A 26,760-nucleotide genomic window follows, 5' to 3' on the forward strand; every position below is an offset into this window, starting at 1 on the left:
AATGTTCTTTAGTAGAACTTTACTTAAATTACTTTCCACCACTGCTTTTGGAGAGCAATGAAACTGACTAGTCACAGACGAAACTCGTTCAACAACTCCAGCAAGAGTCAATAATACTTTGCATTTCTGTGTGATAAAATAGATATCTAAGATTGCATCAACAGGATTTACAAGAAACCCTCTCTGGTATCATGTCACCATCACACCATGACTCAGCCATAACTCTCAAAGAGCACTTATGGGAGGCTGCAATTCGAAACTGTCTCCTCTCCAACTCCGTTGAGACACGTACACCCATGTGTCATGTGCAGGGGTGCCATGTTTGTTTATTATAAGTGACTTTGGGCTTCATTTTCCGTAAAGTTGCTTGTAAATATTGGTAGTTGTGGGTTGTGATTTTTTTGGACTTGTTCCGAAAGTGTGTAGTTGCTTATTTTGGGCTTGCTTCCCAAAGTTTTAATTATGTCATGGACCCCCAAATATTGGTATTGGTCCCTATTAACCCCATCTGAAAATGTTTTGTGCCAGGAATCCTGGCTTTGTGGTGTTAGAATGTTAAAATATATATTCAGAATATTCCACATTTTATTTCAAATGTAAAGGTATATTCTGTGATTTCGCTTAATTCAAATATATATATATATATATATATATATATTGTTAATTGTTAATAATCCTCCCTATAGAGTGTGCTGACTATATAAGGAGTTCCTCCCTGTCCCCAGTTAACCCCTGGGTCAAAAAAACGTTTTTGACTAGAGGGCATATCCTTCCTCCAATCATGACCGAGTGGGGGCAGGCCTTGGTGCACGTGCTGTTGGCCTGTTGTGTGTCGCCCACTGTAGAGCGTGTGCATGTGCACATCTTGTTACCGGGGCGGACCGGGGGGTTTCCAAATCACCCAAATCACTGAATGCTCCTTTAAATAGCCCATGTACAGTATGAAAGTGCTCATGTGGCATTCGGGTGGCACAGTGGTAAAGTCCCTGCCCACCACCACGGAGGTTGTGGGTTAGAATCCACCATGGCCCGTGTCCGGAGGAGGGAAGCCGGGCGGGGAGTGTGATATCGGTCACTGCATGTACTCCTACGGGCTGGGGGGGCGGCACCTGTCAGCAGGGTGGGAGGTGTAGGACAGAGGGCTCTACATCCTCCCGGTGGGGCCTCCTCCCTGTTCAATTGGAATAACGACTAAATTGGGAAATTGAGAAAAGTGTAGTAAAAAAATAGTGCTCATGTGGCATATAGGCTAGTCACTTTTTTGGGCTTGTTTTCCTAGACCTGGTTGCTTATTTCTCTCAACAACTGGCAACACTTTTGATGCATCTCAATGTTTCACGAGGATTGACTCTTCACAAGTACTTACAGGTAAGAGACGATAAAAACATTTTTTATAAAAGCCAAGGGTATTTTTACATACTTTACAACAGCTTTAATATATATGTATTCATACCAAATATTTATTCATACCAAATCCTATATACATTGCATTTTGTAAGCTAATTTCACTCTGTCTCTATCATTAGTAAGAACATTTGAAGATATTTGCCAAACTGTGCCTAATAGTATTAATTGCTCCCATTCCTCCTTTCTCTGTAAATGTAGATTATGATTATGATACTGAGCTTTAATCAAATATGTTTTTGTATTGTAGTATGTTTTACTGGTGAATTGAGTACAATGGACCACAATGGAAACAAGCCCCCTGCAGCTTTTTGTACTTTGAGCATAACCTGACTTGGCTGGCTGCAACCTGCATGTACTGTACTGTTAACAACCATGTTAATAAAGTATTCAATCAATCAAAAAAATATCAATGCATACTTTTCCAGACATTACAGAGCATTGGTTTAACAGTTTAAGTTAAACCAATAAGTTAAAGATGAATTAATGTTGTAAAATGGAAATGTCGTGCTGGGAAAAGTCAGCTGATTAGTTGTGCGTGTGTGCATGTAAAATAAGATGCAGTGGGGACATCATGTATTGTAGAGTATTGCCTTGGTGATATGTTGTTCTGTGCTATATGGTTTTGTGTTGGTGTTGAACAGACTTATGAAGACAAATATCCCTTTGGGGACAATAAAGATTATTATTATTATTAGGTTCCCATGGCACCTTCTTTGAGAAACCCTGCTATATTAATGTGGTGTCCGTGTGCATTACAGGTTTTTCCGGTTTTCTAACTCCACACAGACATGCATGAGCCTGTCCCCCAGCGTGCACTGCAGACACATCCTAAACCAGACCTGGACCACAGGCGCCCAATCAAACGGGCCATCCTCAAAGTAAGAGTGGGTTCTTCCTTTAGCTTCGGTTTCTACTATAAAAAATCACACTAGTGTGAAGTGAGGAGCATCGTACATATATCGTACTCTAAACAAACATTAAAAGTCCAAGACTTGGCTGCCACATGATGTCACGTTTAAACCAAGGGTTTTCAACAGGTGGTCCGTGGACCACTGGTGGTCCATGACAGTATTGCATGTGGTCCCTGACCATGCATGTAGTATGTATTTCACTCAGTGAACTGAATGATCTGGTGATGACGTCAATTAAGTAGCAGGACAACAGATTCCACAGAAAAGGGAGTTAGAATCTCAAGAAGGGGAAGTGCACCGGAATGCCTGATTGAGTCATTATTAGGAAATGTCTATAATAATCATGTGACTGCTCACTCATAAGATACAAATTAGAAAACGTGATTTAATGGAAGGTTGGATACAGTTGCTGAATGGAATACGGGTAACCATGGAAGGAATAGATCAGTGCTCTAGACGGCTTGATCTATGTTGTGCGTATCGTGCAACAAATAAAATGTAATTTCAAGCTTTTTTCTCCCACACCACGCCTGTTAATATAAATATGATTTAAACATATTTTAATACATTTGATGAATGTATTTTATTTATGTATATTTACATAACAAAACATAAAACTCCTGTACCAACTGTAAATGTAAACATTTTTGCATCATACAATTTACAATTTACAATTTAGGCATTTAGCAGACGCTCTTAATCCAGAGCGACTTACATTAAGCAATAACAAAAGCATGGCATACATCACATATATAAAAAGTAGTTATCATGAATCATGCGTAGACTAAGAACGTAACAGTGGAGTATCTATGTAAACTATACATACTATACTATATCATATATTATACATGTGTACTATAAAGTGCTATGACTACATAAAGTGCAATTCTAGAGCTGTCTACGTAACAAGCTATAAGTCTGTTTAAAATACTATCTAAGTCTACATAATGTGCTATCTAAGGGGCTAGGCTAGGGCAAGTGCTACGGGCCATGGTGGAGTCTGAAGAGGTGGGTTTTCAGACTACGGCGGAAGATTGGGAGTGAGGCTGCAGTTCTGACTGTGATGGGAAGTGCATTCCATAGTTTTGGAGCCAGAAGGGAGAAGAGTGTGGGACGTGTGGAGCGTTGTCCCGGCGTTTTTAGTGAAGGTACCTCCAGCTTCCCTGCGTTGGCTGATCTGAGTGCGCGGGAGGGTTTGTAGGGTACGATCATACTTGTGAGATATGGGGGGGCCATGCCTTTGGTTGCTTTGAATGCCAGCATCAGAGTTTTGTATTCTGTGCGGGCAGCGACCGGGAGCCAATGGAGGGAGCGGAGAAGGGGGGTGACGTGTGAGAATTTTGGCTGGTTGAAGACCAAGCGGGCTGCGGCATTTTGGATCAGTTGGAGGGGCTTAAGTGCACATGCCGGTAGGTCAAGTTTTGACAAGACTGTTGTCTGGATTAGGAGCTGGGCTGACTCCTGGGTGAGGAACGGTCTAATTCGTCGTATGTTGTAGAGTGTAAACCTACAGGATCTAGTGACAGCTGTGATGTTAGCTCTTAGCATCATGGCTAAGAGTTGTGCAAACTCCTCCTTCTCAACATGGACCGCGTGCAGCAGGCCAGTGTTAACTTTTACAGCAAATAACCATGGTCGTCCTTTAAAAGAGTACAGTGGTGGAGCATGGAGGCGAATCTTTATTGGGAATAAGGAACTGAAATAGTTATTCTAAGTATTTGTCTCATCAGCAATCACTTTCCAGCAAACAGAGAACTGATATAAAAAAATACAGAACTGAATTCTAAGTATATTTATCATCAGAAATCACTGATGGTGAAGAATGAGAACATGGAAAGACACTTGCGGAAGTTGCGGATAAACCACGTCATTTGACTTATCTATCCACAGACTATAACTGAGAAAAATATACTAGAAAGCTATGAGGAACTGAAATTTAAAACATATGAAGCCATATGAAGTGCAATCATCAGTATGTTAATCATAAATAATATTTTTAAGTGGTGCAACCACTTCCTGACTATGGCCCTCATTTATCAACCGTGCGTACGCCAAAATATGGGTGTACGCCGAAATTACCGCAATTTTCGGCATTTATCATTTGCGCCAACGTTTGATTTTGAACTTGAGCCAAGACAAAAACCACGTCTGGTCGGGAGCTGTCGTACGCTTTGTCCTCACCTGTTTTTCTGTCGTAGAACAGCGGAGCAGCATTGTTTGACCAGCTGAGAGGCTGTCACAGGCAGCGAAACATATGTATTCACTCCTAAAATGTTTATATAAAACTGTATGTATATGGGCTAAATGTAAAAAAGAAAAAAAAAGTAAAGGAATACATCAACGATGTGTCTTTGTGTCATATGAAATTAGTAGGAGATTTCCAACTTTACAAGCAAGCAATTAAAATCGCGCATTTAAAAACAATGTTGCAAGTTAGATGCGAAAGCCATTTAAACAGTGTTTTGCATGATGAGCGCATACATGCGAGGATTTGGGCTGTCTGTGCTGAAATATTTCCATGACGGGACGTTGGAGATTATAGTACAGCGCTGCAGCTGCGGAGAGTCCCAACATGGGTAGCCTACTGTAGCCTAATCTACAGCAGGCCGATGTCTTTCTGGAGTTACAGTATGTGCAATCTCCTCCTCGTTTAATAAACCCGACGCGTCGCTCGAATGCCAAATGTGTCGTGCCAGCGCAAGTGGGAACGCATCGGAGATAGTATAGGCTAACCCAGCCTGCAGCCCACCACCACCACCACCACTGTCCAGTGCATGCCACATGAGGCTACGGTTTTGGCTTCAATATTCATATAATTGATTTGACAGTTGACAGCCCAACCACTGCAGCGACTGCGAGGCAATTTAAATCGTCGAACGTGCTGGTCAGTTGATCACGGTGTCACGGACGGACCACAGTGATAGAGAGAGACAGACAGGACAGGAGGAGCACCTATGCAAAACAGCAGCGTGTGTGTGCCTATTTGTTATTTAATTCATGGTTCACAGGTTCAGGTTTTCGTTCACTAATATTTCTTGTTGTATATTAAATTAAAAATACTTTAATAATTGAATATACAACTAACAACACACAGTGACAGTTGCTTGCAAATTGCGATATGTGCGTGCATGCGTGCGGGGGGGGGGGGGGGGGGGGGGTGAGGCGGACAGGGGGGAAGCGAAGCGAGAGGAGAAACAGACAGGGTAGGCTACAGCTTTATTTAATTCATGCAGGTTTATTTATTTAAGATACAACAAGTTGCAAGTTGCGTGTGCGTGCGTGCGTCTGTGTGTGTGTGTGTGTGTGTGTGTGTGTGTGTTTGTGTGTATGAGAGGGGGCAGAAAGGCAACTTATGCAAGCGAGGGGAACTTTATTTTTCCTGTAACCATGGTTTCCAGGTCGTATTGCAGTTGTTCATGTCGCAAAAACGAGGGCGAGGCTTGATTTCATAGGGCGTGCCAGATAGATTTCAGCCGTCACATTTATTAACGTCGGAACGAAATTAAGGAAGAAACAGCTGTCTGCGATCACTTTGTAAATGCCGACCCGACGTGGGTGTACTACGAATCCTACACTCGAATTTGGGGCAGATTTTACACTCGATTGATAAATGAGGGCCTATGTGTGTAGGTGGGTGTGTGGGGGTTTGGGTGCGTGGGGGTTTGGGTGCGTTTGGGTGCGACTCCAAATCACCATGGCCCTCATTTATCAACCGTGCGTACGCCAAAATATGGGTGTACGCCGAAATTACCGCAATTTTCGGCATTTACCATTTGCGCCAACGTTTGATTTTGAACTTGAGCCAGGACAAAACTCACGTCTGGTCGGGAGCTGTCGTACGCTTTGTCCTCACCTGTTTTTCTGTCGTAGAACAGCGGAGCAGCATTGTCTGAACTGCTGACACGCTGTCACAGGCATCTAAACATATGTTTTCACTCCTAAAATGTTAATATAAAACTGTATGTATATACATGTAAAAAGAAAAAGAAAAAGAGAGATTTCCAACTTTACAAGTAATTAAAATCGCGCAATTAAAAACAATATAACATGTTTACAATGTATTAGTTTGTGCTTAATCAAACAGTGCTTTACTGGCCTTGTTATGCGAGCGCACTTGTGAGATGATTTGGGAGCGCATCGCATGCGGCATGAGCGTGACATCAGATGCCTATAGAATCACTGTGATATTATTTAAAAAAAAGGCACATGGACTGCACGCCTTTATTTCCAAGTGACAATGACAATCCTACAGCTTGCCTATTTGCAATTGTAGCAGGCTATAGGCGTAAGGGGCTTAATCATTCACCATTTAAATAAGCGCTTTGACAGTTCAGATAAAAGCGAGATCATTTTCGGGGGTCGGGAGGCGTGCGTCGCCAGCCCAGGCCAGCACATACCGGCACACATGCAAACCTTCATCCATATGTTTATGATTCGTTCATCAATGATCAAATCACTCCATAAACGTTGATTATGACTGCCTTGACGACATGGTAGCCTATCTCTCATGCAGGCATCACTGACTCACCCACAGGACTTATCACAGCAGTGCGCAGTCTCACTGATCGCCTTCGCGTGCACTGCGCACGAATGGGTAAAATTATTATAGGCCTACAAACGTATTCCATTCATGGCGATGCGATGTGTCATGTAGCCTTGAGGTGCGTGCGTGCGTGCGTGGACATGACAGAAAGGCAAGCGATGTGAGAGGGAAACAGGTGAGAGGGAATTATTTAATTCATGCAGGTGTTCGTTCTTTATTTATTTAAGATACAACACACCAGTTAGTTGGGCTTGCAAGTTGTGTGTGTGTGTGTGTGTGTGTGTGTGTATGAGAGAGGGGGGTGAGGCGGGCAGTACGTTTTTCCTGTATCCATGGTTTCCAGGTCGTATTGCAGTTGTTCATGTCGCAAAAACGAGGGCGAGGCTTGATTTCATAGGGCGTGCCAGATAGATTTCAGCCGTCACATTTATAAACGTCCGAACGAAATTAAGGAAGAAACAGCTGTCTGCGATCACTTTGTAAATGCCGACCCGACGTGGGTGTACTACGAATCCTACACTCGAATTTGGGGCAGATTTTACACTCGATTGATAAATGAGGGCCCATATCTCGACCTGAGCAGTCGCATTCCAGAGCTCTCTCCGGACAACGCAGCGACATGGCTACGTTTTCAACCTTTTCCGCCTTTTTCCTCTTCTTCATCCTATGGATTACGGACGCGTTCTTTAATTCAACATGGACTTTACACCATGAAGAGATGGAACGATACGGAAACGAAGCGGAGGAGCTTCACAGCGACTTTTTCCTCCTAAACGGCTCGGAATGTAAACACATTTCTTTTGGGTCGGCGGCGATTCACGCCTTGTTAACAGCAAACCCGGATCGCAAGAACAAACCCCCGACTGGCAAAATGGATCGCAGAACTGTGATTATTCTTTGCCTGCTGCTTTCGGGAGACATTCATTCCAATCCTGGTCCGGTCACTCGATCTCAAGCGAGACTGCTCGCTCTGCAGCAACAGTTGCTTCCGCAAACATCGGCCGTTTCCATCGCAACGCGCCACGGCTTCCACGCCTTCCAGGGCGCCAACGCCAGCGGACCCCCATATACCACCGCAGCCGTCTTGTTCGCTGAAGGCGCCCCAGCGGCAGAGATCAACGTGGCCTACCGTCACAACACAGGCCTACCTGAGCAGACCGAGGAACACCCCCCCCTCCCCCACACCTCCAGTCAACCCAGGGCTACTGAGGACAATGGACCACCACCTTCCCCCATTTCCACCCCAGCCGCGGTCCTAGAGGTGTCGGCAATCAACACGGCCGCCATTGAGTTGGATCTGGCTGCAGACATTACCAGGTTCAACGGCACCACCCCCCACATTCCACCGCCCTCCCCCATTCACACCTCAGCCACTGGGCAAGACAATGGACCTGGTCAACCCATGGCTACTAACAAAGACAATGGACCTGATCAACTCTTCTCAATTGCTGACATCAACAAATCAATCCTCAACAACAATGGTATTCATCTTTTTCATCTCAATGTAAACAGCCTTTATTCCAAACTGGCCGAAATTAGAGAATTATTCCTTACCGGCAAGGCAAACATTTTGTGTTTTTCTGAGACCAAACTAGATGAATCCATCAGGGACGCTGAGATTGAAATTGAGAACTATTCTTTGATCAGAAACGACAGAAACAGGCATGGTGGTGGTGTGTGTATGTATATTCACAAAGACACTGAATATGTTACTCGTACTGACTTACAGCATGATGAAATTGAAACTGTGTGGGTTGAATTAATTTTCAAAAAGGCTAAATCAGTATTAGTGGGCACCGTCTACAGACCGCCTGACCAACATGGGTTCTATGATATACTTGAGGGGTGCTTAGCTGAGGAGGAATGTGTAGAGAAAATCCTGATTGGCGACTACAATACAGACATGCAACGTAAGGAAGCACCTGTGTTTAAGTCATTCAGTAAGTTCTGTGATCTACATAGTGTCAGTCAGCTAATTACCCAACCCACTAGAGTGTGTGATTCTACTCAAACTGTCATTGATCTCATTCTGTCCTCGGACAAATCCAGAATCTCCAAGAAAGGGGTTATTGTATGTGGGCTTAGTGATCATTTTATGATATTCTGTACCCGCAAAATACAAAAACTTAAGACCGGCTGCCACAAAACAGTCATATCAAGGGACCTCAAAACCTACTCTAGTGAGGTCTTTAACCAAGTATTGGAGAGTCTGGATTGGTCCGATGAGCTTAAAAGCACACTTGTCGAAGAAGCTTGGCTTGGCTTCAAAACCAAATTTACATCAGTACTGAACAACATGGCTCCTTTGAGAACCACCAGGGGCAAAACCCGCTCGGAACCATGGATGAATTCGGACATACTGGCTGCAATGAAAGCCAGAGACAAAAAATGCTCTGAAGTTCTAAAATGCAAGTCAAAGCTAGCCAAGCGCTTCGACAGTGTTCGCCAAGCTCGTTTGAACAACCTAAATACACAACGAATCAAACTACGAAACAGTGTAACTGCCATGACCAAATCAGCTAAAAGTAACTTCATTAATGATAAAGCTCAGGAAAACAAAAACAATCCTCATGAGCTCTGGAAGCTACTAAACAATCAACTAAGCTATGGTCAGAAACTAAAAACCAGATTTTCGAACATAAACATCAAATCTGACAACACTCTCATCACTGACAACCTTGATGTGGCCAACTACTTGAATATCTTCTTTACAAACATAGCAACAACTCTGGTTAACAAACTGCCCTCCCACTCTGGGCTCTTTGGTGTAGAGCACATTACAACCTTCTACAAAAACCTAGGTGTTTGTAAAGACGATTTTAAACTAGTTATGGTAACAACTGATGAGATAATTAAGAAACTGAGTGCCCTCCAACCCCACAAGGCCACAGGCCATGACAACATTCCCTCCACATTTCTCAGAGACTCAGCCATCTCTATAGCTCCAATCATCACCCACATAGTAAACCTCTCCATCAAACAGGGACAGGTCCCCCAAGATTTCAAACTGGCCAAAGTAACCCCCTTGCACAAGAAAGGGAGTAAATTAGACCCCGGCAACTACCGCCCTATTTCTATTCTTAGTTCCATCTCGAAAGTGATGGAAAAAATAGTCTATGAACAGGTTGAAAAGTATCTTGCCACTAATAAATTATTGTACGAGTTCCAATCTGGCTTCAGAACATCCCACTCCACTGACACATGCCTTCTCTATTTGAGCGACCACATCAAACAAGAGGTGGACGCTGGCAAATACTGCGGCATGGTCATGCTGGACCTCCAAAAGGCTTTTGACACCGTGAACCACTCCATACTGGTTAACAAGCTAAAAGCAATTGGTTTCGATAGCACATCAGTGAGCTGGATGCAATCCTACCTGGAGGGGAGAGAACAGATGGTGGAAGTGAACGGAACACTGTCCCCCCCCCTCCCAGTGAGCTGTGGCGTTCCACAAGGAAGCATACTAGGGCCTCTACTGTTCCTAATATATGTAAACGACATGACTTCAGCCTGTGACTGCAACTTGTTCCTGTTCGCAGATGACTCAGCACTGCTGGTCTCGGACAGGGACAAACTGCAGGTTGAAAATGCCCTCAGCTCTGAACTCGGTAGAATCTGCACCTGGCTCGCTGATAACAAACTATCTTTACACCTGGGAAAAACTGAATCCATTCTCTTTGGCTCTATTAGTAATCTCAGCAAGGCAAATGGCTTCTTGGTTAGAGTGGGTGACAATGTTATCACACGTAAAGATGAAATTACCTACCTAGGTTCCATCCTGGAGGCTAATCTTTCCGGTGATAAAATGGCCACCAACGTAATCAAAAAAGTCAACCATAGAACAAGATTCCTCTACAGGATCTCCTCACTGGTCAACAAAAACACCTTGAAGACCTTAACAGGAGCCCTTGTACAGGGTTTCTTTGACTATGCATGCACCTCCTGGTACCACAGCACCTCAAAGGCCCTTAAAACCAGGCTCCAGACTTCCCAAAACAAACTGGTCAGGCTCCTACTTGATCTAGCCCCCCGAACCCACCTCACCCCTGCCCACTTCGACAGGCTGGAATGGCTTAGGGTCGACGACAGAGTACAGCAACTTGCAATGGGTCTGGTCCACAAGATTCGATACACCACCAAGATACCCATGTACCTGTCTAGATACTTCCTTAATGTTAACGAAGTCCACACCCACAACACCAGAGGGAGTGCAACGAACCATGTACAACCCAGATTCGGCACAAACAAGGGACTAAATTCTTTTCGCTCCTATGCCACCAAAATGTGGAACGCCCTACCAACTGTCATTAAGACATGCGAATCCCTTGACTCCTTCAAAACCGCTCTCAAAGGGCACCTACGGATGGCTGCAATTCGAAACTGGCCCCCGTAAAATCTGAATCCCCCCCCCCCGCCCCCCCCTTTTTTCCCCTCACTGTATATATTTCTTTTCCCTTTTTACCTCCTTTTTGATGAATTCCTGTTCTGTCTATAGAAGTGTCTATTTGTACGTCTCTAAATGTTTTGATGATTTGAACATGGTGGACCCTGTTGGAAACAAGTGTAATGCTTAATTGGGTCGTCCACTCACAGTTAACAGCCTTTGTATTGAGTTTGTGCTTGAAATGTACTGTAATTCTGCAAACTGTTAATAAATTCTTCAATCAATCAATCAATCAATCTGAGCACGAAAACAGCATGGTTGTAACTCTGTCATTTCTCAACCGTTTCGGACGCGGGGCGGAACGGTTGAGGGATATTCATTTGGGTTTCTGGTAAGATTATTGGCCAGTTATTTGTCTGTGACAAGTAAAATATTGATCAAAATGTCCATCACAAGCTGGCATGGTGATGTATGTCAGCTGGAGCCGACACCATACTGGCGCTTCTACCTGCCTCACACCGGTATGCCTGAGAGTGAAAATGTACAATGTAAAATAGGGGTGCTGCTGTAAATGAAAATTAAGGGGTTCCCTGAGCCCAAAGTGTTTGAGAACCACTTGCCCGAGGTTGCCATGGCACCCTCTTTGAGAAACCCTGCTATAGAGTGCATGTGGTGTTCATTACAGGTGTTTCTGTTTTTTCAACTCCACAGTCATGAGCCTGTCTGAGGAGAGAGAGGCCGATGAGTGGAATGACTCTGCATCATGTCTGTCCTTGAAGAGTGACCAGTCTATAGGTGTGCCGTTGACGTTTAACTTCAGGAAAGAACCCTCTCCATCAGACATAACCGTAAAGTAAGATCAAACAACATTCCTTTAGTGTATTTAAATGAATGTTTAGGGGGTGGCCCTAACACCATAGACCATAACCCTGTTACAGGATGACTCATATCAGATTTTCTGCATGTTCACAGAGAACGTTGGAGTGGTTGTGTTGGAACAGAGGAGCTGTTCCGGTGTGCTTTGTGTGAGGAGGTTCTGAGCGGTCCGGTCTCTATCCCCTGTGGACACTGGTTCTGCAGTCGGTGTGCAGCAGGACACCATGTCTGTCCCCAGTGTGCAGACACACCCAAAACCACACCTGGACCACAGGCGCCCAGTCAGAAGAGCTGTCCTCAAAGTATGGATTCTACCTTTAAGTTTAGCGTTTGTTTCTACTTTAAAAAAAATCACACCCCTGTGAAGTGAGGGGCGCTCTGATCATCGTACATCATCATGTACCATCTCATACTGGCCAATCAGAATGCCTGTTGCCACACATTTACGTCATATTTGGCGGACATTTGACCTAATTTCTCCTTTCATTGTCAATGGCAAATATTGAGACATGTAGCGTCAAAAGCTGTATATAGGAGGCCCTCAAAAAAAGCAAGGATAGTTTGTTCTTTTTTTGAGGGACGCTAGCCCCTCCAATAGGCTACATGGCTTTCCAAAATTATGTCATACAGTAGGCCAGCAAGCTATGGACTTTTAATGTTTGTTTAGAGCCTAATTATGAATGTCCCGTCCCAGTCAAGTCTATGGCCCCTCACTTCACACAAGTGTGATCTTTTCATAATGAGCACTTTAACCCAGCATCCCGTATTCTGGGGCATTCGCTGGAAGGATTGCTCCACTATGATGTCAGCTGGAGCTGACACTATACTGGTGCTTCTACCTGCCTCACACCGGTATGCCTGAGAGTGAAAATGTACAATGTAAAATAGGGGTGCTGCTGTAAATGAAAATATGTACAGGGGTTCCCTGAGCCCATGTGTTTGAGAACCACTTGCCCGAGGTTGCCATGGCACCCTCTTTGAGAAACCCTGCTATAGAGTGCATGTGGTGTTCATTACAGGTGTTTCTGTTGTTTCAACTCCACAGTCATGAGCCTGTCTGAGGAGAGAGAGGCCGATGAGTGGAATGAGTCTGCATCATGTCTGTCCTTGAAGAGTGACCAGTCTATGGGTGTGCCGTTTAACTTCAGGAAAGAACCCTCTCCATCAGACATAACCGTAAAGTAAGACCGACTTTCCTTTAGTGTATTTAAATGAATGTTGAAGGCTCCCAGACACAAATAAGATCACATATCCCAAAGACTGATACATAAATTTGATACATTGAGCTCACGATGCGGTTTGATACATGACATGTTCAGCACAACATGAAAGTATTGTGAAATATTTATATAAACACATTCCTGCCCAACTACCAGTAAACGTTCTTTGTTTCTTTCTTTCTTTCTTTCTTTCTTTCTTTCTTCCTTCCTTCTCTTGGAGGAGGAGGAGGGGGGGGGGGTGTTGCCCTAACACCATAGACCATAACCCTGTTACGGGATGACTCATCAGATTTTCTGCATGTTCACAGAGAACGTTGGAGTGGTTGTGTTGGGACAGAGGAGCTGTTCCGGTGTGCTTTGTGTGAGGAGGTTCTGAGCGGTCCGGTCACATCCAAAACCACACCTGGACCACAGGCGCCCAGTCAGAAGAGCTGTCCTCAAAGTATGGATTCTACCTTTAAGTTTTGCTTTTGTATCTACATTAAAAAATCACACCTGTGTGAAGTGAGGGGCACTCTTATCATCGTACATCATCATGGATCATCTCATACTGGCCAATCAGAATGCCTGTTGCCACAAATTTACGTCATATTTGGCGGACATTTGACCTAATTTCTCCTTTTATTGTCAATGGCAAATATTGAGACGTGTGGGGACAAGATTTGGCGGACATTTGTACTAATTTCTCCTTTCATTGTCAATGGCAAATATTGAGACGTGTGGGGACAAGATTTGGCGTACATTTGTACTAATTTCTCCTTTCATTATCAATGGCAAATATTGAGACATGTGGGGTCAAAAGCTGTATAGGAGGCCCTAAAATAAAAGGCAAGGATAGTTTGTTCTTTTTTTGAGGGACACTAGCCCCTCCAATAGGCTACATGGCTTTCCAAAATTACGTCATACAGTAGGCCAGCCAAGCTATGGACTTTTAATGTTTGTTTAGAGCCTAATTATGAATGTCCCATCCCAGCCAAGTCTATGGCCCCTCACTTCACACAAGTGTGATTTTTTCATAATGAGCACTTTAACCCAGCATCCCGTATTCTGGGGCATTCGCTGGAAGGATTGCTCCACTATGATGTCAGCTGGAGCAGACACTATACTGGTGCTTCTACCTGCCTCACACCGGTATGCCTGAGAGTGAAAATGTACAATGTAAAATAGGGGTGCTGCTGTAAATGAAAATGTGTACAGGGGTTCCCTGAGCCCAAAGTGTTTGAGAACCACTTGCCCGAGGTTGCCATGGCACCCTCTTTGAGAAACCCTGCTATAGAGTGCATGTGGTGTTCATTACAGGTGTTTCTGTTTTTTCAACTCCACAGTCATGAGCCTGTCTGAGGAGAGAGAGGCCGATGAGTGGAATGAGTCTGCATCATGTCTGTCCTTGAAGAGTGATCAGTCTATGGGTGTGCCGTTTAACTTCAGGAAAGAACCCTCTCCATCAGACATAACCATAAAGTAAGATCGACTTTCTTTTAGTGTATTTAAATTAATGTTGAAGGCTCCCAGACACAAATAAGATCACGTATCCCAAAGGCTGATATATACATTTGATACATTGAGCTCACGATGCGGTTTGATACATGACATGTTCAGCACAACATGAAAGTATTGTGAAATATTTATATAAACACATTCCTCCCCAACTACCAGTAAACGTTCTTTCTTTCTTTCTTTCTTTCTTTCTTTCTTTCTTTCTTTCTTCCTTCCTTCCTTCTCTTGGAGGAGGGGGGGGGGGGGTGTTGCCCTAACACCATAGACCATAACCCTGTTACGGGATGACTCATCAGATTTTCTGCATGTTCACAGAGAACGTTGGAGTGGTTGTGTTGGGACAGAGGAGCTGTTCCGGTGTGCTTTGTGTGAGGAGGTTCTGAGCGGTCCGGTCACATCCAAAACCACACCTGGACCACAGGCGCCCAGTCAGAAGAGCTGTCCTCAAAGTATGGATTCTACCTTTACATTTTTCTTTTGTTTCTACATTAAAAAATCACACCCGTGTGAAGTGAGGGGCACTCTTATCATCGTACATCATCATGGATCATCTCATACTGGCCAATCAGAATGCCTGTTGCCACAAATTTACGTCATATTTGGCGGACATTTGACCTAATTTCTCCTTTTATTGTCAATGGCAAATATTGAGACATGTGGGGCCAAAAGCTGTATAGGAGGCCCTAAAATAAAAAGCAAGGATAGTTTGTTCTTTTTTTTGAGGGACACTAGCCCCTCCAATAGGCTACATGGCTTTCCAAAATTATGTCATACAGTAGGCCAGCCAAGCTATGGACTTTTAATGTTTGTTTAGAGCCTAATTATGAATGTCCCGTCCCAGCCAAGTCTATGGCCCCTCACTTCACACAAAAGTGTGATTTTTTTCATAATGAGCACTTTAACCCAGCATCCCGTATTCTGGGGCATTCGCTGGATGGATTGCTCCACTATGATGTCAGCTGGAGCTGACACTATACTGGTGCTTCTACCTGCCTCACACCGGTATGCCTGAGAGTGAAAATGTACAATGTAAAATAGGGGTGCTGCTGTAAATGAAAATATGTACAGGGGTTCCCTGAGCCCATGCGTTTGAGAACCACTTGCCCGAGGTTGCCATGGCACCCTCTTTGAGAAACCCTGCTATAGAGTGCATGTGGTGTTCATTACAGGTGTTTCTGTTTTTTCAACTCCACAGTCATGAGCCTGTCTGAGGAGAGAGAGGCCGATGAGTGGAATGAGTCTGCATCATGTCTGTCCTTGAAGAGTGACCAGTCTATGGGTGTGCCATTGACGTTTAATGAGTCTGCATCATGTCTGTCCTTGAAGAGTGACCAGTCTATGGGTGTGCCATTGACGTTTAATGACTCTGCATCATGTCTGTCCTTGAAGAGTGACCAGTCTATGGGTGTGCCATTGACGTTTAATGAGTCTGCATCATGTCTGTCCTTGAAGAGTGACCAGTCTATGGGTGTGCCATTGACGTTTAATGACTCTGCATCATGTCTGTCCTTGAAGAGTGATCAGTCTATGGGTGTGCCGTTGACGTTTAACTTCAGGAAAGAACCCTCTCCATCAGACATAACCGTAAAGTAAGATCAAACAACATTCCTTTAGTGTATTTAAATGAATGTTTAGGGGGTGGCCCTAACACCATAGACCATAACCCTGTTACAGGATGACTCATATCAGATTTTCTGTATGTTCACAGAGAACGTTGGAGTGGTTGTGTTGGGACAGAGGAGCTGTTCCGGTGTGCTTTGTGTGAGGAGGTTCTGAGCGGTCCGGTCTCTATCCCCTGTGGACACTGGTTCTGCAGTCGGTGTGCAGCAGGACACCATGCCTGTCCCCAGTGTGCAGACACATCCAAAACCACACCTGGACCACAGGCGCCCAGTCAGAAGAGCTGTCCTCAAAGTATGGATTCTACCTTTAAGTTTAGCTTTTGTTTCTACTTTAAAAAAAATCACCACCCTGTGAAGTGAGGGGCACTCTTATCATCGTACATCATCATGGATCATCTCATACTGGCCAATCAGAATGCCTGTTGCCACAAATTTATGTCATATTTGGCGGACATTTTACCTAATTTCTCCTTTCATTGTCGATGGCAAATATTGAGACATGTAGCGTCAACAGCTGTATATAGGAGGCCCTCAAAAAAAGCAAGGATAGTTTGTTCTTTTTTGAGGGACGCTAGCCCCTCCAATAGGATACATGGCTTTCCAAAATTACGTCATACAGTAGGCCAGCCAAGCTATGGACTTTTAATGTTTGTTTAGAGCCTAATTATGAATGTCCCGTCCAATTTACAATTTACAATTTAGGCATTTAGCAGACGCTCTTAATCCAGAGCGATTTACAACAAGCAAGAACAAAAAGCATGGCAATACAGCACATACATAAAAAGTAGTTATCGTGAAACATGCGTAGGCTAAGAACGTAACAGTGGAATATCTATATATGAAACTCTACATATAAACTATACATACTATACTATACATATATACTATAAAGTGCTATGACTACATAAAATGCAATTCTAGTGCTGTCTACGTAACATGCTATAAGTCTGTATAAAATGCTATCTAAGTCTACATAAAGTGCTATCTAAGGGGCTATGGTAAGTGCTACGGGCTATGATGGAGTCTGAAAAGGTGGGTTTTCAGACTACGACGGAAGATTGGGAGTGAGGCTGCCGTTCTGATTGTAATGGGAAGTGCATTCCATAGTTTTGGAGCCAGAAGGGAGAAAGGTTTGGGACGTGTGGAGAGTTGTCCCAGTGTTTTTAGTGAAGGTAATTCCAGCTTCCCTGCGTTGGCTGATCTGAGTGTGCGGGAGGGTTTGTAGGGTTCGATCATGCTTGCAAGATATGGGGGACCAGGGGGAGCCATACCTTTGGTTGCTTTGGATGCCAGCATCAGAGTTTTGTATTCTGTGTGGGCAGCAACCGGGAGCCAATGGAGGGAGCGGAGAATGGGGGCGACGTGTGAGAATTTTGGCTGGTTGAGGACCAAGTGAGCTGTTGCATTTTAGATTAGTTGGAGAGGCTTAAGTGCACATGCCGGTAGACCAGTAAGGAGGGAGTTACAATAGTCAAATTTTGACAAGACTGTTGTCTGGATTAGGAGCCGGGCTGACTCCTGGGTGAGGAACGGCCAAGTCCCAGCCAAGTCTATGAACTTTAATGTTTGTTTAGGGTCTATTATGATGTACTTTGTGCCAGCAAAGTCTATGGACTTTAATGTTTGTTTAGGGTAAATTCACATAAGACGTCATCTCACCGATATAAATACATCTTATAATATGTATTACCGACATGATAGCAACACATGCGCGCAAAAATCGGGGCGCCCCTCACTTCACATGAGTGTGATTTTTTCTTCAACATGAGGTTACTACAGGGGGGTGCTAAATCTTTATATGATATATAGTAACCTTTTTGAGTACCCCGTATAGTGATGATTTGATTGGCTGAGCACGGAATGTGATGTATGATGATGTATGATAATAAGAGCGCCCCTCACTTCACACAAAGTGTGATTTTTTCATAATGAGCACTTTAACCCAGCATCCCGTATTCTGGGGCATTCGCTGGAAGGATTGCTCCACTATGATGTCAGCTGGAGCCGACACTATACTGGTGCTTCTACCTGCCTCACACCGGTATGCCTGAGAGTGAAAATGTACAATGTAAAATAGGGGTGCTGCTGTAAATGAAAATATGTACAGGGGTTCCCTGAGCCCAAAGTGTTTGAGAACCACTTGCCAGAGGTTGCCATGGCACCCTCTTTGAGAAACCCTGCTATAGAGTGCATGTGGTGTTCATTACAGGTGTTTCTGTTTTTTCAACTCCACAGTCATGAGCCTGTCTGAGGAGAGAGAGGCCGATGAGTGGATTGACTCTGCATCATGTCTGTCCTTGAAGAGTGACCAGTCTATGGGTGTGCCGTTGGCGTTTAATGAGTCTGCATCATGTCTGTCCTTGAAGAGTGACCAGTCTATGGGTGTGCCGTTGGCGTTTAATGAGTCTGCATCATGTCTGTCCTTGAAGAGTGACCAGTCTATGGGTGTGCCGTTGGCGTTTAATGAGTCTGCATCATGTCTGTCCTTGAAGAGTGACCAGTCTATGGGTGTGCCGTTTAACTTCAGGAAAGAACCCTCTCCATCAGACACAACCGTAAAGTAAGATCGACTTTCCTTTAGTGTATTTAAATGCATGTTTAGGGGGTGCCCTAACACCATAACCCTGTTACGGGATGACTCATCAGACTTTCTGCATGTTCACAGAGAACGTTGGAGTGGTTGTGTTGGGACAGAGGAGCAGGTTCTGAGCGGTCCGGTCTCTATCCCCTGTGGACACTGGTTCTGCAGTCGGTGTGCAGCAGGACACCATGCCTGTCCCCAGTGTGCAGACACATCCAAAACCACACCTGGACCACAGAAGAGCTGTCCTCAAAGTATGGATTCTACCTTTAAGTTTAGCTTTAGTTTCTACTTTAAAAAAATCACACCCCTGTGAAGTGAGGGGCGCTCTGATCATCGTACATCATCATGCATCATCTCATACTGGCCAATCAGAATGCCTGTTGCCACAACTTTACGTCATATTTGGTGGACATTTGACCTAATTTCTCCTTTCATTGTCAATGGCAAATATTGAGACGTGTGGGGACAAGATTTGGCGTACATTTGAACTCATTTCTCCTTTCATTATCAATGGCAAATATTGAGACATGTGGGGCCAAAAGCTGTATATAGGAGGCCCTAAAATAAAAAGCAAGGATAGTTTGTTCTTTTTTGAGGGACACTAGCCCCTCCAATAGGCTACATGGCTTTCCAAAATTACGTCATACAGTAGGCCAGCCAAGCTATGGAATTGTAATGTTTGTTTAGAGCCTAATTATGAATGTCCCGTCCCAGTCAAGTCTATGGCCCCTCACTTCACACAAGTGTGATTTTTTTTCATAATGAGCACTTTAACCCAGCATCCCGTATTCTGGGGCATTCGCTGGAAGGATTGCTCCACTATGATGTCAGCTGGAGCCGACACTATACTGGTGCTTCTACCTGCCTCACACCGGTATGCCTGAGAGTGAAAATGTACAATGTAAAATAGGGGTGCTGCTGTAAATGAAAATATGTACAGGGGTTCCCTGAGCCCAAAGTGTTTGAGAACCACTTGCCCGAGGTTGCCATGGCACCCTCTTTTAGAAACCCTGCTATAGAGTGCATGTGGTGTTCATTACAGGTGTTTCTGTTTTTTCAACTCCACAGTCATGAGCCTGTCTGAGGAGAGAGAGGCCGATGAGTGGAATGAGTCTGCATCATGTCTGTCCTTGAAGAGTGACCAGTCTATGGGTGTGCCGTTTAACTTCAGGAAAGAACCCTCTCCATCAGACATAACCCTAAAGTAAGATCGACTTTCCTTTAGTGTATTTAAATGCATGTTTAGGGGGTGCCCTAACACCATAACCCTGTTACGGGATGACTCATCAGATTTTCTGCATGTTCACAGAGAACGTTGGAGTGGTTGTGTTGGGACAGAGGAGCAGGTTCTGAGCGGTCCGGTCTCTATCCCCTGTGGACACTGGTTCTGCAGTCGGTGTGCAGCAGGACACCATGCCTGTCCCCTGTGTGCAGACACATCCAAAACCACACCTGGACCACAGGCGCCCAGTCAGAAGAGCTGTCCTCAAAGTAAGATTCTCCCTTTAGCTTTTGTTCCTACTCTTAAAAACAAACAAACAAACAAACAAACAAAGGGATAGTTTGTCTTTGTTTTGTCTTTTTTCATATTTTTCTTTATAATACTCCCTGGCCTGTTAGCCACTTGAACCCTATAAAGTCCCTATTCTGGGGCAAACCTACAAGCTCACAATATTGTGAGCTTGTAGATCTGCTATTTTCCGCAAAGACATTTGGTGTTGATGGAAAAACGCTGACACAGACATTGTATAGAACTCTGGGGATTGCCAGTCACCTATAAGTATTTAGGATTCAAGATTATTTAACATAATTGTCCTGCCTTCTGTTGGATGTTGACTCATTGGAAGATTGTAAGAGCAGACTATGTTTTTATAGCATGCAGTAATATGAATGAAACCTTTTTTTAATTCATGGTTATTCTCCTCTAACAACAGATGAGAGTCTGGAGGATGTAAGCGATTATCGGATCAGTCTGAAAGGGAGGCTGGAGTTTGTGAATGAAGATCTTGTTGAAACAGGGACTACAGCCCCCTTAAGCAGGATCTACACAGAGCTCTACATCACTGAGGGAGAGAGTGAAGGGGTTAATCCACAACATGAGGTGTGGCAGCTTGAGACTGCATCCAAGATGAAAACCCTCTCTGACGTTGCAATCAGCTGTTTAAACGTCTTTAAACCATCACCCAGTCGGATGAGCCCCATCAAAACAGTTCTGACGAAGGGAATCGCTGGCATCGGGAAAACATTCTCTGTGCACAAGTTCGCTCTGGACTGGGCAGAGGGCCTGGCCAATCAAGATTTCAAACTTGTTATTCTGCTGTCGTTCCGAGAGCTGAACTTGATTCGTGATGGTCAGTGGAGTCTTCTCATGCTGATCCACATCTTCCATCCAGAGTTGAAGAAGATCACAGCAGACATGCTTGCCCTCTGGAAGGTTGTGTTCATCTTTGATGGTCTCGATGAAAGCAGGCTTTCGCTCAATTTCCAGTCCAATGACATCATTTCTGATGTCACACAGACATCCTCGGTGGACCTGGTGCTGACGAACCTCATCAGGGGGAAACTCCTCCCCTCAGCTCTCATCTGGATAACTTCCCGACCTGCCGCAGCCAACCAGATCCCTGCTAAATGCATTGACCTGGTTACGGAAGTGCGTGGATTCAACGATCCACAGAAAGAGGAGTACTTCAGGAAGAGATTCAGTGATGAGAACCTGGCCACCAGAATCATCTCGCACATCAAGGCACCAAGGAGCCTCTATATCATGTGTCACATCCCAGTGTTCTGTTGGATCACGGCCATTGTCCTGGAGGACATGATTCTGAGGACAGACATGAGCGAAGAGCTGCCCACGACCCTGACTAGGATGTACTGCTACTTCCTGCTCATTCTCACAAAGAGGATGAAGCAGAAGTATGATGCAAGCGCTGGGGTGAGTGGACAGGAGCCCACAGGGAGTGACTGGGGAGTTCTTCTGAAGCTGGCGAGGCTGGCATTTGAACATCTGGAGAAAGGCAACATTGTGTTTTATCAAGAAGACCTGCACCAATGTGGCCTTGACGTCACAGATGCGTCGGTGTATTCAGGGGTTTGCACAGAGATCTTCAAAAGAGAATGCGTGTTCCTCCAGAGAAGTGTCTACTGCTTTGTTCACCTGAGTATTCAGGAGTTTCTCGCTGCAGTGTACCTGTTTCATTGCTATGTGAACAAGAACATGAAAGTGATGAGCACCTTCTTGGAAGAGCAGGAAGATTTGTTGTGGGAGAGCTACTATGACGGTTCCCTTGATGACTTCCTGAGAAGAGCCATGCTCAAAGCTTTGAAGTGTGAAAATGGCCGCATGGACCTCTTCATCCGCTTCCTTCATGGTCTCTCACTTGAATCCAACTTGAATCCTTTAGTAGGCCTGCTGGGCTTGACAGAGCACAGTCCAGAAAGCATCCAGAAATCTATTGACAACCTGAAGAGTTTGAACACTTGCGATGCCTCTCCTGACAGATACATCAACACCTTCCACTGTCTGATGGAGATGAATGACCGTTCAGTGTTCCGAGAGATTCAACAGTACCTGAAGACGGAGACCAGAACAGAGAAGAAGCTCTCTGAGACTCACTGCTCGGCCCTGGCCTACATGCTGCAGATGTCAGAGGAGGTCCTGGATGTGTTGGACCTGATGGCACACAACACATCAAGGGAGGGGCGGTGGAGACTGGTCCCAGCTGTGAGGAACTGCATAATCGCTCGGTTAGTTCAGCTAAGTTCACTTCAATTCCTTTTATTGTCATTGCAGATGCAACACATGAAATGAAATTTTGCAATCCTAGAGTCAATGATCTAAAAATAAGAAGAAAGAGAAATATCCACAGGAATAACTTGGGAGAAATAGACATTTTAAGTTTATTGGCTTTTCCGTCTTTTACCCATTATTTTTGAATGGTGGTTAGTTTCTGTGAATCAAACTGAGATTAATCACTGATCACTCTATTATCCCAGACTTGTTGGCTGCAGACTGACAGAGAGACATTGGGAGGTCGTGGCCGCTGCCCTCAGGTCAAAGTCATCTCATCTGAGAGAGTTGGACGTAAGCGATAACGATCTGCTGGATTCCGGTGTAAACCTTCTCTCTGCTGGACTCAGCAGTCCTCACTGCAGACTGGACGTGCTTAGGTTTGTTGAGCTCTTCTGGTCCTGTCTTTGTAGAATAAAGGTGCTTTCAGACGGGCAGCGTCTGACCTGCCTAGTAATTCATTTTCAATGAGAGGCGTGCGTTTATTTTGGATGCGCTTTTGGAGAAGTTGAGGGCCGACAACGCAAGCGTATTTACGTTGGCGCGGTCACGTGAAATTGTTGTGCGGTGTGCTCGTTTCGTGCACATGCCTGCGTCTTACTAGACCTGGATTGTGTTGAGCTTTTTTTTTTACGATACGCGCCCCGCAGCCCTCGTGAGCAGACCTGGAGCAGACCTGTCTCTGATCCAGGCGACAATGTCTGCGTCACACACTCCCCGTTTGATTGTACTTGTATACACAATGATGTTGCAGTGAATAAAAGCAATGCAAATATTGTTTTAGTACAGCCTGCCTGCTTTCACAATGTATTCTTCGACTACAGATTGGTTGGCTGTGAACTGAATGCGACCCACTGCAAAGTCTTGGCCTCAGTTCTGAGCTCTGAGCTGTGCCACTTGAGAGAGCTGGATTTGAGTTATAACCATTTAGAGGATTTGGGGGTCAATCTCCTCTCAGCTGGACTACAGAGTCTACACTGTAGAATAGCTGTTCTCAGGTCAGTTTAATTTTCCCAAATAAGTAAAACAAAATGCACTGATTAGATTAACAGTTGACTTATGTAACTGAGATACAATATTTATTGTTGGTTGTTGATTGTTGATTAATCTTAGACCTGCTAACTAGTGATTTGTTGTGTATATAGATTGATTCACTGTTGGTTGTCAGCGAAGAGCTGTGAAGCCATGGCAACCAGTCTAAGCTCTGAACCTTCGCATTTGAGAGAGTTGGACGTCAGTTACAACAACCTACAGGATTTGGGAATACTGCTGCTGTCTGTTGGACTGAGGAGTCCAAATTGTGTACTGGAGACACTAAGGTGAAGAATATATGTTTACTCTTGTGCAAAGACATGCTGACTCAACTTAATTTGACCATTTGTTTATGAAAATTGTTATTTCTCTGCAGGCTGTGTGGTTGTCTGGTCACAGAGGAAGGGTGTTCTTCTCTGGCCATAGCTCTGATCGCCAACCCCTCCCATTTAAGAGAGCTGAACATAAGCAGCAATAACCCAGGATGTTCTGGTGTGACTCGGCTCTCTGCTGGACTGGAAGATCCAAACTGGAGACTGGAGACACTCACGTTAGTCATTGCTGTAGACACGTGTTTCCAACCAGTGTTAATTCTGTCGACTAAAACTGACAAAAATATTTTTTAGCACCACGCACCAAGTGCTAAAGCACCTGCCCTTTTGCCGTCCGGAGAGCAAAGTGCCCTTTTGAAAGTTTTTTTTTTGTACAGTTTCTTCATTTTTTTGTGGTCCATGGGGACATCAATCAATTCTGGATTAAAAGCGTCTAATAATATATTATTTATTATGCCCCAAAATCTAAAAGTCTCACACACTATTAAGGCAGCCGGCGGTTCCACGCACTGCAGAAGGTGCCATGTTTTAACTTGAGCACCTGCCCCTCAAAATGTCTGTATGCCACTGCTTGCATTACTGAAGAATACAATGTGTTCGGTTTAGTTTTATCTTAAAGCTTGATTTATTTACAAAGATGCATAACTGAACAGAAAACTAAACTTGTAATAGAATATAATGAAAGATGACAAAATAAATCACCCATATGCAAGGTCTAAAGACTGTGCTTCTCAGTCTGCCACGCCCCCTAGACTTTCCTACAGACGAATCCGCCGAGCGGCAACCATAACTGCGGTATCTAGCCGCAATAATGAGAGCCGATTGACACCGCAGTTATTAATGCACCCAGGGCAGCTCTCCGCGGATTCGTCTATAACTTGTTGAGCACACTGCACCCATTAATAGACACGATACAAAAAAAGTTAAATAAATAAATAATAATATTGAATGATGTTATTTAATATAATCTAAAGGATCGGCTCCTATAATAACAGTTTTTCTGTGTTCTCATCCCTACAGTGTGGACCATGGAGGAGAGCACCATGTTAAACCGGAACTCCTCAGAAGATGTGAGCAGCATGTGTTTACTATATAGTGTTCAGGGTTATAACTTAAACTAACTAAAACTAACATAGTTACAAAATGTAGCTTTGCAAAAATAAAAACGACAACCTCATTGCGTTTACAAAACGAATCAAATTAACTAGAAACCTAGAGAAAATGTCCTTAGTCAAAAATAGCAGGCCTGCAAGCTCACAACTTGTTGTGGTGCGACACGTTGTGAGGTTGTAGATATGCTATTTTTTGCTCTTTTTCTGACTCTGTTGAATGTAACCTCTAACTGAATAGACTATTACAATAAAAAACTAACAAAAACAAAAGTCATAATGAAATATAAAATAAACACACACAGAGACATACACGCACACACACACACACACACACACACACACACACACACACACACACACACACACACACACACACACACACACACACACAAACTTGTATGCCTTGTAGACTGGAACGAGACAAAGGCTTGTATAGCGAATGATGGTTTATTGACTGTGTGTCTTGTTCTGCCCATCAGACGCCTGTCCTCTCACATTGGACCCAAACACAGCCTACCGACACCTGTCTCTGTCTGATGGGAACAGGAAGGTGTCATGGGAAACCGAGGAGCAGCCGTATCCCCGTCATCCAGACAGATTTGACTCCAGGTCGCAGGTGCTGTGCATTGAGGGCCTGACTGGACGCCACTACTGGGAGGTAGAGTGGAGTCAGTGGGTGTCTATCGCCCTCACATCCAGACGAATCAGAAGGTTAGGGCGGGGTGCAGACAGCGAGCTGGGGTACTATGGCGGGTCTTGGAGACTGGAATGCTCTCCTGCCAGTTACATTGCCTGTCATAATGGGAAGGACCATCTCATCCCAGTACCCCCCTCTGGCTCCAACAGGGTCGGAGTGTATCTGGACTGGCCTGCTGGCACCCTGTCCTTCTACAGAGTCTCCTCTGACACGCTGACACACCTGTACACCTTCCAGTGCGCATTCACTGAACCCCTCTACCCTGGGTTCTGGGTTGAGTGGTCAGGCACCTCAGTGTCTCTGTGTGAGGTCCAACAAAATGGTTAAATTGGGCACTTGCAACTTGCAAGTTGCAACACACCTGCACTGAGTTGAGTAGTGAGTGGAACACACCTGCACAGATTGCAGAAGTCCTTCAAAAAACACTCATTTGGTGCAATTGTTCATTATTTGTTACTTTGGTTGAATTTGTTTTTCTTTGTTTCTATTTTAGCTTATCGCCATCATTGTTTCCATCATATCATCTTTATTATGTCCATGTCAATAAATAAGAATTGTTCCATGTTATCCATCTGGTCCAATGCTCTTAATACTTTGATTGGTATTCTGGTGTCTGAGTGAGTGCGAGCCTACAAACTTAACAGTAACACTACTATAACTACACTACTTATACCTATAAGTGGGCAAGATAACAGACCTCACTAGATTTACATTCCCAAGTGTGCACAATAGTTCAGTTGACAATAGCCAATCTAC

The 26,760-nt window shown here is 44.3% G+C and overlaps 1 protein-coding gene across 4 annotated transcripts; it reads left to right on the forward strand.

Moving 5' to 3' along the window:
• Positions 1-1,181: 1,181 nt before the first annotated feature.
• On the forward strand, positions 1,182-26,571 carry LOC306925468 (NACHT, LRR and PYD domains-containing protein 12-like). Of its 4 annotated transcripts, XM_079504301.1 has the most exons (22): positions 1,182-1,368; positions 2,166-2,285; positions 11,957-12,098; positions 12,218-12,423; positions 13,167-13,302; positions 13,650-13,783; positions 14,667-14,802; positions 15,154-15,287; positions 16,034-16,123; positions 16,382-16,427; positions 16,547-16,752; positions 18,696-19,020; positions 19,126-19,295; positions 20,113-20,248; positions 20,354-20,535; positions 20,979-22,788; positions 23,038-23,211; positions 23,656-23,829; positions 23,977-24,150; positions 24,240-24,413; positions 25,216-25,265; positions 25,787-26,571. In XM_079504301.1, exons 3-22 carry the CDS (start codon positions 11,959-11,961, stop codon positions 26,329-26,331), a joined length of 5,142 nt encoding a protein of 1,713 aa, XP_079360427.1. In that variant the 5' UTR covers positions 1,182-1,368; positions 2,166-2,285; positions 11,957-11,958; the 3' UTR covers positions 26,332-26,571. The 4 variants fall into 4 exon arrangements, with proteins under 4 accessions (XP_079360427.1, XP_079360426.1, XP_079360428.1 ...); XM_079504300.1 differs by lacking the exons at positions 1,182-1,368; positions 2,166-2,285 and adding an exon at positions 8,121-8,342; XM_079504302.1 differs by lacking the exons at positions 1,182-1,368; positions 2,166-2,285; positions 18,696-19,020; positions 19,126-19,295 and adding an exon at positions 8,121-8,342.
• Positions 26,572-26,760: the final 189 nt, after the last annotated feature.

Source organism: Electrona antarctica, assembly GCF_951216825.1.
Source record: "Electrona antarctica genome assembly, chromosome: 6".
Classification (NCBI taxonomy): domain Eukaryota; kingdom Metazoa; phylum Chordata; class Actinopteri; order Myctophiformes; family Myctophidae; genus Electrona; species Electrona antarctica.

Bases quoted from the DNA above. Each gene is read 5' to 3' on its own strand.
- LOC306925468 (XM_079504300.1), top strand. From the start codon at position 8,264: ATGGCTACTAACAAAGACAATGGACCTGATCAACTCTTCTCAATTGCT. The intron at 16,428-16,546 runs GTAAGATCAAAC...GTATGTTCACAG, and splicing joins CCATCAGACATAACCGTAAA to AGAACGTTGGAGTGGTTGTG. The intron at 16,753-18,695 runs GTATGGATTCTA...TCAACTCCACAG, and splicing joins TCAGAAGAGCTGTCCTCAAA to TCATGAGCCTGTCTGAGGAG.